The 12,674-nt window shown below is 41.7% G+C and overlaps 1 protein-coding gene across 1 annotated transcript in view; it reads right to left on the bottom strand.

Moving 5' to 3' along the window:
- ALK (ALK receptor tyrosine kinase) overlaps positions 1 to 12,674 on the bottom strand; it is a 316,863-nt gene that overhangs the window by 18,583 nt on the left and 285,606 nt on the right. The window contains exons 15-22 of the mRNA XM_034060986.1: positions 10,624 to 10,755; positions 9,555 to 9,699; positions 8,410 to 8,592; positions 6,850 to 6,948; positions 5,722 to 5,874; positions 4,441 to 4,539; positions 2,495 to 2,681; positions 267 to 357 (exon numbers count right to left, since the gene is read on the bottom strand). Coding sequence (XP_033916877.1) covers positions 267 to 357; positions 2,495 to 2,681; positions 4,441 to 4,539; positions 5,722 to 5,874; positions 6,850 to 6,948; positions 8,410 to 8,592; positions 9,555 to 9,699; positions 10,624 to 10,755 — 1,089 coding nt within the window. The remainder of the gene's footprint in view (positions 1 to 266; positions 358 to 2,494; positions 2,682 to 4,440; positions 4,540 to 5,721; positions 5,875 to 6,849; positions 6,949 to 8,409; positions 8,593 to 9,554; positions 9,700 to 10,623; positions 10,756 to 12,674) is intronic.

The raw sequence follows: 12,674 nt of genomic DNA, 5'->3' as shown, positions 1-12,674 counted from the left end.
ATTTATTTATCAAACTGCAGCTGTGTGGGAAATCTTTGCTATTTACTACTTATAAACCTCTTCTAATAAGTCTCACAAAGCCCATATGCTACAAGCTGTACAATCAACTATGATGGATTAAAGTGTTGCAACAGAGCAGTAACCTTTCTAGCCACATCCTTCAGTACTACAGAAACTCTTAATTCATCTTTGTTTTTATAATGCATTGGGACTCTAGGGTGAAAGATGCATGAAACCATCATGATAACTCATACACTTTCACTTACTTTCACAGCCACCTGCAAGGGAGTGGGGTCGCTGGGGATCCCTGCCACCTGACCTTCATATACCTCACCAAAGGCTCCGTGGCCCAAACCCCTGGACAGACCAGAGAAGACAAGAAGGTTTTACTACAGAGAACACACATTATAAGACTGTGGTCACAGATCACAGAAGGGGCTCTTAATTTTCACAGCAGTGAAACAAGGGTAACTGGATATGGACACTATGCAGGGAACCAGACATTAATGAGATCTTTCCTGGACCTACAATGTATTTAATTGGTAGTGAAACCAATCGTCAAAAACAAAGTCACCACTGAAATCAAGCTGCTGGCACTGAGTGGATAGTACTCTTCTACGGTGTTGGTATCAGTGCTACAATGGTGGGCCCTTCAAAACAGGTCAAAAACGATAGGTCTTAAGTGTTGGTGTTCCCACACCCTAAATACATTAACAGTTCCCATGATATTTATGCACCACCATTAAAGAAAATATTGAAAAAGAAACTACAGACCAAAATGGTTCTCAAATGACCTGAATTTTAAACCAAGATCTTTTCCTGATTTAGTTTGTAATTCTCGGTAAGTACCTTAGCCAGTAAATGGTGATGGTAAAGCACTCTGCTCTAGGAACTCATGCTGAAAATAGTTTCTGGCACTGATCATATTATGAAATTTACAGTTTTATTTTGAATAAGGGTATAAGAAAAAGAGAAAGGAAATACAGTAATCACACAACAGATCCTGTCTTATGTTCTTGTGATGCAGATTTTGCATACCTGTCTATTCAGTCTTCACCCAGTTCATATTAAGTCAACTGGTACAACAATATCTGTACCACGTAAGTGGCATGTCATAATGACATAACTCAGAGAGAATGAGGCTGCTTCCCAGATCCTGAGTCCCTCTTAACCCTGCATAAGTTGCACATTGGGCAGTAAGTTCAAGCATCTAAGAGACATTCCTGCATCTCAGTCCGGGTAAAAGGCTCTCAATAAGGCTCTCTCCTACAACAGGTACCTTCCTGGTAGAGTCAGATCTGGCTTGAGAGCCTCCCTGATTCTGGTCTATTGGTGGACTCTTTGTATGCGCTGCTGCCCTTCTGGCTGTCCAGATAGGTGCTGCTATGGGCAATCTGCTCTGTTGTTGCACAAGCTCTGTCTGTAGGTTCGCCAGGATAAAGGCCAGTGAAACCACAGTAAGGACTTGTGCTGCCTGTGACTCAGCCACTTCTTCTAATAACATTTTGTAAGTATCAGCTTGAAACACTATTCTTGGCTAAGCCTGACCAACTTACTACAAACTGAATGTACAAAACAAGATCTCTACAGCTCATAACTCAAACTCCTCCCCAAAAGTCCCTGCCCTTATCAATTCCCAGCTTTCTGCAGCTTGCCATACTTCAAAAATCCTCCCAGAGCCCAAGTGACAAAGGCAGCAGCAGCACAGGGTACACTGGAAACTTCCAGATGCAGTCCAGCAAGATGTGCAGGTAAGGGAGAGTGAGATAAGAGACAGCAAAGCATTGCAGACTGCATAGACTGCTCTGAGCATCACTGTTATTAGCAGCATAAGCTCGCTAGTCTTCTAAGCTCTCCTGCTTCAATTTCCCAGTTTTCTGTGTAAAATTGCATGGTACCAGGGTAGTGTCACATTGACAAATGGCACACAGTGTACCCTGCAGAAGAGCAACTTGGGAATAAACTCTGAATTTTCAAGTGTTTCTTGAGAGACTATTTTGAACTCTCCAGAAGTTCTGATGTAGACATGGCTACCCTGCTGGCTTTATATTCCTGTTTGGGTTTTTTTCATACTGTATGACAGTCTCAAACCCCTTGACTTTCCTGCCCTTTTACTTAAGGATGCCATTATCTTTACCAAAGACTTTAAAAGAGCCTCCTACAAGCCTCAGTCTTCCCAGCATTTCATCAGTTAATACTGGAAATGGCCCATGTATTGCACAGTCTGCAAAAGATGTGTTGGAGTTACTGATAGTGACTCTTCAATGCCTCTCATACTCCCAGATTAACACTGTACCTGTAAAAGGTCAAGGAGACTGTCAAAGTCTAGTCCCCTCCACACAACTACTGTAACTTTATATCTTATGAAAAGGGGCATGAGGCTAAAAGCACATGAGAATTTGTATGTGCCTGCACAAAGATGTGAGTTCATGTTAGAGAGCCAGCATATATGTGTACATAGCATAAAGCACAGGGAAGGCAAAGATGAATTTACCGGATAAGAGAGATGTTTTTTCGAGGCACTTCTTTGAGGTCACTAATGGATGTGGTCTTTCCTGCAAAGCAGTAGTTGGGATTGTAGTCTGTCATGATAGTGGAGGTACGCAGCTTGCTCAGTTTATATTCTGGGCTCTGTAACTCCATTTGCATGGCTTGTAGCTCCTGGTGTTTCCGACGATATACTGCATATGGAGAACACAGAACACTAGAGACACAGATTGACTTCGGAACAAGACAGCAGCTGTGCAGCACATCTCACTGGAATTTGCTATGTGGCCAAATTTCAGTGAATCAAACCAGACTGTCATATTTCTGTGTATCAAATAAATACAGATGGAATCTGAAGTTTCCAGGAACTTTTGATTTATACATCTTCTAAAGAAGCAGGCTTGCTTATGAACTGTCTGGAAGAAGTACAATGAACTTCACTTGTGGAGATTTCAAATTTCACAGTTCTAAAGTTTCTGTTTTAGTTTAGTTAGTTCTGTTTAATTTAGCACTTCAGTTTAACTGGACCTTCCAAGAATGAATCCAGTTCTGAACTTGGGATATAACCTGCTTTCCTAAATCACATAGAAGCGACTAAAATCTGAAATGCATTATTGCATCATATTGTTCACAAATTGATAGAATAAACTCTTCCCTCAGAATAACACACTGTACAGAAAACTAACTTATTTTGCAAAACTCCATGTTCCTAAACAACAGGGTTGGACTACAGTTGAGATCAGTTTCTGGTAGTGTAATATTCCTTCAATCACTTCACTGATACTTCTGAAACGTCATTACGAAATCACGCCTTGAAAGACATCCTGTGAATATTTCTTGAAATAGGAATTGATATTGCAGTATTTTTTTTCAAAGCAAGATACCAATCATGAGCAGGTTAAACCACTGTTACCCTTAGTATTGATTTCTGAGGGAGCTGATTGAGCCCAAAGCCTGTGATGGTAATAGATACTGCATCTTCTCCAGCAGACGTTGCTCAGGGGAAGAATTTAAGGGGTAAACATGCAGTCACAAAGGCAGATAGATGTAATGACCTATCCACAAACCCTTCCTGTCCTCCATTTTCTTCCTCATTGCGTTTGCTTTGATTTTTTAAATCACTGCTCTTTCCTGATATAGCAATGATAGGGTAGTTGGATGGAAAGAGGATTACTCTTCCATTCCCTGAGAACTAATTAGTAATTTAAAAGGGGTACTGTTGGGCCAGAAATCATACATGTAGGACCATGTGTGCACAACTGATAACTCCTGAAATTCTTAAAACTGAAACAGCTGCACAGATCTAATTTAATAGTTGCCATTTACTGCTCTGGGTACATCCCTCCCCTCCTCCAGACTGCATACAGTGTGGCCAAAGAAAGGTGGCAGAGTTGTGGTTTGAATCCCTGTCTGCTTTTCACTGGTTCAAACCTATTCTGCTTGCAATCGAATGAAGGCAAGCAATTGTTTAAAAAAGGAAAATAAAAGGGTGAAATATACCTTTTAGAATTTCAAATAAAGATGCCAAGAAGGCCCAAATCCTACTAAATAGCAGTTTGCAAAATGGGAGCCTATGTGAGAATTTCAAGCCTAAATGTCATATATTAAGAGACAAAAGCTGTATATAGGCACACAAATAAAAATCTTGCTTTTAGGCATTAAGGACCAACACCAGATCTCAAAAAAACAGTGGCAGCTGTGTTCTGGCAGCTTTACACTACAACACAAGGAATCACGTCTCTTTCAAGATGCAGTCAGTAACTGAAACCTCCTCAAATTGGTAATTGTGGTTAGAAAAAACTACTGAAATCTGAAGTTAAGGCATGTGTGTGGGAAGGTGTCATTAAATACTGCAGTAGTTAAAAACCTGAATCCCTTGCCTCCCAGGGTCCAATTATCCCTGGCTCACATCCAGCCCTCATATGGAAATATCTTTTGCAGAGAAACACTCACCTATCATGATTCCTGAAAAAGCCAAAATTAAAGCAGCCACCAACGCTGAAGTCACTACAGACAAGACCAAGGAGAGGGGGAGATGAACCACTGGCTCAGCTGTAACAGAAGCAGAAGAAGAAGGAATTACATGTTTGAAATGATCTTCCAGTAGTCACTTTTTTGCAGACTGATTTTTCTGCTCCTTCCTCCATTTACTCATCTGCTGTTCCTATAGAGTAGGGAGCAACCTCTGGCAGGATCTGCTCCTGGGATCTCTGACCTCTAATACCTCATTGTTTCACTTTTCCTCAGTTAATATCAAGCCATTAAAACAGATGGTTTGCTATCAACAAATTAACATGTGCACTCCCTGGGAATGAAAACAAGACCATAAAAAACAGGGGCAGGAGGTTGGGGAGGTGGAAAGAACATTACATTGCCAGGGTTAAAGTGCTTCTATCAATGCCAAATCACAGCAAAAGCAGAGGGAGGACTGCAATATATCATCTCCTAAATGCATCTAATCTAGGCACAAAAAGCTGATAACGGTAAGTGTAGGTTGCAGTATTCCATAGCTGCATCCTCACTTGGGATCACAAGGCATTGAATGACCATCTATTAAGGTTTACTTCACACTGCCAAAATGACCATGCTTTTTACCCATTTTACAGATGGGAATGGTAAAAATACAGAACAATTTTCCCATGCCAGTGATCAAGCTGAGAGCAGGATCCCAAAACCCTGGAGTCACTTGCTCTAACTGCTGGGCAAGAATACGAAGCAAACCTAGTAATGGAGCTTTGAGCACTTGGTCTTTCAAGTAAGGCAAGTACAGGTACCGTCTTCAGAATCTCACACAGATTCTGCACTTGCACTTTGTATGTCCAAATCCAAAGGAATTATATTCTCCCTTACCTTGTTTCTAAAGAGGACCGACCTGGTATTTAAGTTTAGCTAGAAAATTCCTTCAGTGGGCAAGCTTTCATGATTTCAGAGCAGAACGTGAGTATCAGCACAACCAGACACAAAATTTGACTCTCCTCAATGCTGCCCAGCATGCCAAACACATACGGTAAAGCAAACCAGCAATGCTGCTCTGTGCACCATTCCTCAGCACTGATGTGCCTATATCCTAGCAAAATAACTCTTCAGCATATACCAACAGAACATAACATTCAACAGGAGCCTGCTTTAAGAAAGACTCAGTGACACTTTCAGGACGGCTTACAGTCCAAACTATACTTTTGCCATGCATTTTCTGTTTCCCACATTAGGAGCCTACCCCATACACCTACTCACCTATGCAAGACACACCATCTTCAGCCAACTCTGTGCCTGGTTCACAAAAGCAAATGACTTTTTGAGTCTCAAGATCAACACGGCACTCATCCATCTCACAGTGACTGCAGTTAAGATGCAGCCTAATATCCACCTCTCCATGCCCCTCTGTCACTAGGGAGAGGATGAAGGAAGCTGCGTTAATTACTGTGAAGAGCATTCATTACATTCCCTTGAGCACTAACAGAAATAGGGAGCATGGTGTTCACAACTGCCAGATGTGGCAGGGTGGGCCCCATCTAAGAGGCTGATTTCTCCCCACCTTCCATAGCTCCTGACCTTTTGTCATGTAGGAAACAACACCCAGCTATATTAGCCCCAGTGAGTTGAGTTGCACTGGCTCTTTATGCAGATAGTCCTACCAGGCTAGCAAGGAGGCTGCTGCCAAGGCTAAGAGAAACCTGCCCTTTCAGCAGTCTGTGGGGCTCACCCTTTTCTTTCCTAGTCTTTACTCCCTCTCAGCTCAAATATTACAGTGGTTTCAAAACTTCCTGGTTGAATCTGTTGGGCCAGAGTGCATCTGTATTTGAAAATACTTCTGGCTGTTATAAGCAGACCAGCTTTTTGAGCAAATACATATTTTCGTATTTTTCTGAACATATCACAAACATATTCAAGACACTGACTTCTGGGCACAGACTGGAATTGCATTATTTATCACTACCACTGCTGGGCAGCACTGTACTGTTTTCTCTAGAAATTCCCTGATCCAACCTGGATACTTTGCTGAGGGGATGCTCTAAGGAATGTGGTTTTTGTCAGTGAACAGTCACATGCTTTGTCTGTTTCTTTCCTGAATTATCTTAACTATTTCGGTTCTGTTACCACTTTCCTTGGCCAAAATTATTCTATAGGTTGGTAGACCATATTGTTGGGAAGTATTTTCTAGGAGCCTTGATGTTCTTTCTACCCAGCTTCTTCCTGCTACTTCTGTTTATTCTCCATTGGACTTTGTTATGTTACCTTTCTGCCCCCTCAGGTTCATTATGGCAGTAAGCTGTACCCAAAGGGTTGTAAAGTGTTCTACAGATGCAAACTATTCTTAACATGAAATAAACCCACTAGAAGACTTCAGACTAATATGAATACCTTTAAGTGCTGGAGTGTATAAAGTACCAATTGGATTAATAAAGGACACACCATCCTCCCCATCCATCTCTGGGTCATTGTCCACTGCAGCATTGCCACCTATGTCAAACCAGAAGTTACCTTAACAGATGGAGGCTCATTGGCACTAAAATACAGATAAGCATTTCAACATGCATGACTTCAGCATATTTAGGGAGACATCCAAATGAGAAAAAGAGAATAATCAAAGTATTTAACATATGGGGAATACTTAGCAAGTTGTGGCATGAACCACTGGTCTTTTACTTCCAGAACTTTAATAGCAGCAGCTTGTGACAATCAAATTCTTAGCTCTGTTTTAGGCTGGCTATTGCAAACTAAGGCACAAACTTCATCTTTAACCATTTGGATGCTATGAAACATGTAAGCTTTTCTTAAAATTCATGTAGCCAAAAGACTGGAAAACACCAGTCCTCTAGGGTCCAGTACCCTTGCTGATCAAGGTATGTACTGTCAGCAGAGGGAACGAATAAGCTGATATACTGCTGATATCTCCTTTGCACCCTGAAAGCAGGGTGGTCCACCAGGAGTGGATACTGAAGGAATTTATTAATTGCACATTTGTGCTTGGGCATATAGAACATACAAGGAGCAAAGTATGGGCAATACAAGCACAGTACGGGCCATATATTTTGTACTACAAGCATGCAAAGATTCCCCCACCCCACCCAAAAATGGGTTTTCTTCTTTAATCATCTTCACTGAAACGAAAATTATGTTATGTGAGGCATTATGCTGGAAAAAGAAGCATTACACAGTAACATTGGTACAAAACATGCACTTAATCATTTAAATTCATTACTTCTTCTCAGGATTTCTTGTCTATCATATACTAGATATAAGCTGTGGAGAACCAGGGGTTAAGAAGCCCACCACAGTGCAGATGGCTGGAAAATCTATGTGGCCCAGGAGATTAAGAGTTAGTAGAGATCTTGAATCTGGCCCACACCAGTTATAATCAACATAATGCCATCTGACAGCTGCCCTGAGACCTGCAGCACATGAAATTAGCTCCTTGTTGACTGAAGCCAACACTACCATTGTTATTAAGAGGGGTCCTGGTTGGCAGCCTGAGCCTCTGCCCCCAGAGAAAATCTGCCCAGAACCAAGGTTCACCCACAGCAGGGCAGGGTAGAAGAAGCTGCATCTCTCCCCCGGCATAAAGCCTGGCTGCCAGTCTCCAGGAACAAAGTCCTCAAAACCATGATGCCGGCAATGGGAGCACACAGCCTGTAGCTCCTCCTTCTTCAGCACTATAACCCCAAATCAAGAACCACAGCAGGATCTTGATGGCCCATTTTGCAGAGTGCAAAGCCAGAGTTACAGCTGAGGCACTGACATCTGGCCATGTGCTCAAAGACTAAATGGCATATGTTCATCTAGTGCTAAAAAGGCAACACACAGACATACTAATACATAACAGTCAAATATGCTAGCTACAGGAGAATTATCTATCAGCATTTTGCCGATCATTAGCACTAAAGGAGGGGAAGGAACACCTTGAACACGAAGCCACTTTACCTATATATCCTCCGCCTCCTCCACCTGAGGAGCACCCCCCTCCACCCCCTCCGAAACCCCCTCTTGTCTCCCACCCCCACTTCTTCATGGCCTGGGGGCAGGATCTTCCTCCAGTAGCACCTTCCAGCAAGGATTTTCCTGACCACAGGAAGGAAGTGTTATCATTCCAGCCACCTCCACCACCTGCAGTTAAGAGAAGAGAAAAGGCACAGGTAGGGGTTATTTTTGTGAAAACCAAACCAACCAACCAACCCAAACCAAAGCAACCAAACAAAGAAACCCAAAACCCACAAGCACTGCTGGTATCTGCAGAACAAACACTCTGTCAAAGCACCTCAGCTGAAAGTAAGAATCTCATGCCTTGGTTAGAAGGGAAGATTGTGCTTGCTACACAGTGCTACATTGACCTTTCTATAGGGTTTCTGACCACATTCATCATCAGCACCTCTTTTCACCAGCCATACTGTCTTGGTTTCAGATAGGATAGAGTTAATTTTCTTCCATGACACAAACAAGGCCAAGTATTTTCTATGGAAAATGTATAAAGATATGCTTGTCTACTCCCCAACCACTTGCTTCTGGCTTACAGAGCCTTCCCCTTCTCTTTGCCAAAAGTACTTATGAAAAAAACCTATGTCAGTTCTAGAGTGGAACAAAAGGAATTTAGTGAAAGGGATGTGAAAACATGTCCCAGTCCCACTCTAAATATAATATACTCACCAGTGACTCACTTTTAGCTCTGCTGGTTGTTCAATCCAAGGTCTCTTCACAGAGACTTCTAGCCAGGGTGCAATTATGCTCTTTCTGCATAAGTCAGGGAAACTGTGAGTATGTCTACACAGCACAAAACAGTGCAGGGAGCAGGATGGCCATGAGAGGATGGCACTTCAAACTCCCACATTAAAAATCAAACAACTTTTCTTATGAGAGGCACTACCTTATTTTGGGAGAATGTTGCCATTGCTATGTCTATACCATCTATGATGATTTAGGCCAAGTATCCTGCACTGTGTTATAGCCTATATGCATCTGTTACACTTCCATGTTCCCCCTGAAATGTGTTTTTGCCTCACCTCCTCGTGAGGAGGAATCTGGGAGTACCACATATTCACAAAGGTTTTCTTAAAAAGAAGAAATTTCCTTACCTGCAGCTCCTGAATTTCCGTTCAGCCCTGGAATAGAGGAATCATTCTCCAGCCTTTCTGGATGAAATGTGTCTGTTTTGGCCCTGTAGGCCCTGCCACCACCTCCTGCTGCAATTATCAAGGGGACCGGTTCTCCATTCTCCATCTTAACAAATTCAGAAACAAAGGCAGTGTTCAAATTGAGTGAAACACACAAATGGAAGTTCAACCATATGCAAGTTACTGCATGATGCACTAAGCAGGCATCTAGGACCACTCAGCACTACAAATTACTATTGCATTATTTATGCACCCACATTCAAAAGATTAATGAACAGCACTAGACCTGAGTTCTGGAACAGAGAACAGTGGCATCAGCAGCTCTATGAATTGTACCTACAGTGTTGATGGCTCTTGGAAAGCTTGTAATGTTACTGTGTGATGACTTCCATCAAACGGAACAGCTAAGAAACGCTGTTCTACACAGTGTAATACAGTTCTACACCCATAAAGACTGCTAAACTGGGAAATACATAAGCATGCAGGGTTATGTAGAAGATGAGGGATCTAAACATACTGTTAATGCCTGAAACTGGTGTTTGGAATGAGTATTCTCTCAGCTAGTACATGACAGAAAAGATCAGTGGCCCCCAGCTATTGGGTTGCGAACAGAAAACACAGGCTATACTCAGCTTTTCTTGTCATTGCACAGTACAGGCCAAATGTAGCTGAAATCTAATGTTCTACAATGATAGATTTGAATAAAGTCAATAAAGTCGTGAGGAATTTGCTGTAGAATTATGCTTCAGCATCTCCACTTGCACAGAAAAAAACCCAGGTCCAACTATTATGTTTGCAAAGGAAATTCCAAGCCACTGAAGCAAATGTGGCCATGCTACTGCATACAGTTGTGAAAGGCCAACTCAGCTCTCTACAGCTATCAGCTGGAGGTGAAGGATACCCTGAGCTTCCTTTGTGGATTCTTTCCCAGAGATGTAGACAGGGTTCTCAGAAACTTCAGGCTGTGACACTAGAGGCAAGTGGTAGGATGTGTTCATGTCAAAGATGCACAAGGACTATGTTTCCATACCTTAAATATGTAAGTTGCACCTCCTCCTCCTCCACCTCCTCCTGCCCATTCACTGACACTTCTGTTCACACGTATCTCCTCTTCAATCACATTATTCTCTCCAATGCAGACTTTCTGTATAACTTCATTAGTCTGCAAACAGAAGACCAGGTCTGAATTCTGGTAAGAAATCTCCATGCTCTTGTACACACACAGGCCTTGTGGATCCTTCACCTTCCCAAGCCAATAAACTGTCCTCCAGTGAAATTACATAAGCAGAAACAAATGAATGACCTTCTAGAAGAATCTTGCTTTTTGCTTTAACCTTTGTCAGAAGAATTTGTTGCCATTTAAATTGAATTATTTTGAAGCAAGCTCAGTGCTGATATCTATTACCATGTAAAACAGCTCCATAAACTTTTAACATACAGGATGTAGCAGAATTTACTGCAAATACTTCCTAGCATAAACTATCTGTATTTCATAATGGCAGAAGGGAGTAACTCAGCAGATTATGTGACTTGCCCCATGTCACAAAACAGCCAAATGGCAGAGACACAGAGAGAACCCAAGCTTCTTTACTTCTCTTCCAATGCCCTACCGGCTGGGGCCCAGCAGCCAGTGTGCATCTGCCCAGAATATCAGGTGTATCAGGGGTTCACACAGATGTACCAGAGCTAGCTTTAGACAGTCATAGTACAGACAGTAGCAATGAGCTCAACATAGACTGGCCAGCTAGACTTCCAAGCAGGTATTGGTGTTTACCTGCTATAGGCTGTAGCAGCATTTTTTCTATAATTACCAGTGCTAGCCAGTTCAAAGCATAGCAAACAGGTGCCATCCCACCTTTGGTTGCAATGTTGATCTGATGCTAAAACAAATACTTCACTAGTAAGTCCCTGTATTTCCTACTTAGCATTTTTTTCTCCTCCAACAATTAGCACCAAATGTAATGAACCTTCTGAGGCAAATCACTGAATTCACTGATTTCAAACAAAACATTTATAAGTACTTCTGGACTATGACCTAGCTGCCACTTCTATTTTAAATTGGAGCACTAAAGTGCACAACAAGCAAGACTCTGTTCTCAGTATTTGCAGCTTGCAAACTTTGCTTCTAGCTTATTTTATATGTTTCATCTCAGTAACAAATTCTTGTTATACACACTAAACTCACTAAGCCAACAACGCTTTAAGGGAAAAATGCACTAACAGTTGTTATAGTAGGATTGAACTTTTGCTTCCAAGTATGTGTTTTCTTTTGGAAGAAGAACTTGATAAAAGCATCCCCTAGTTACAAATTACACTCTTGACCACAAAATGTGACCTAGGTTGTGCCAGAGAATAAATAGCATCCATTTTGTGTGTGCAAACTTGCCTATGGAACTATATAATCCTCCTTTCCCTAGTTTTCCCTCTCTGTAATTGATTTGGTGCTGGGTAGGAATGATTAATAAGATGAAAATGTCAATGACCCAAAGGAACCACTACATTACAATTAAATTAAAAAAATAATAATCCTTCATGGCAATGACATAACTGATTACAATTCAATCTAGTAAAAGTCCCTTCTACAAGTCAATGCAATCTCTTTGCCTCAACGAAAGAATTGCATTAGCACTCAATAAATTCTCACTAAGATTACAGTGGCCTGCAATTTAATGAGTCCATATATTACACTGAGCTGGAATGTCCTAGTTATAGACATTAGATGGAAGCTTGAGCTAGGACATTTCTCATTTCAAAGAGGTTTCATGTTAATGGTTTGTTTGTAGATACGTATAATACTAGTTTTAACATTATTTACTTCGGCACCCAGCCTTGAGACCCCCTCTTTCTTATCTGCGTCCTTCAACCTTCCCCTGCTGTAAAAGACTGCTAAACTTTCATCTCTTGGACGCCAGCCATTAACAGGTGAGAAATGCACAACCTTTAAACGTCCAGCTCAAACCTGCGGGTGAAATTTCATCAGATAATGCCTAGTTCCCTCCATAAGAACCTCCTGTTCCCTCATCCTCCAAAGAATACTAAATGATTAATAGATTATTGTGCCTGCAAATGGTGGAAGTTGCA

This window comes from Melopsittacus undulatus, chromosome 3 (assembly GCF_012275295.1).
Source record: "Melopsittacus undulatus isolate bMelUnd1 chromosome 3, bMelUnd1.mat.Z, whole genome shotgun sequence".
NCBI lineage: Eukaryota > Metazoa > Chordata > Aves > Psittaciformes > Psittaculidae > Melopsittacus > Melopsittacus undulatus.
Note: the sequence above shows the minus strand (reverse complement) of the source record. Positions and strands in the feature narration are given on the sequence as shown.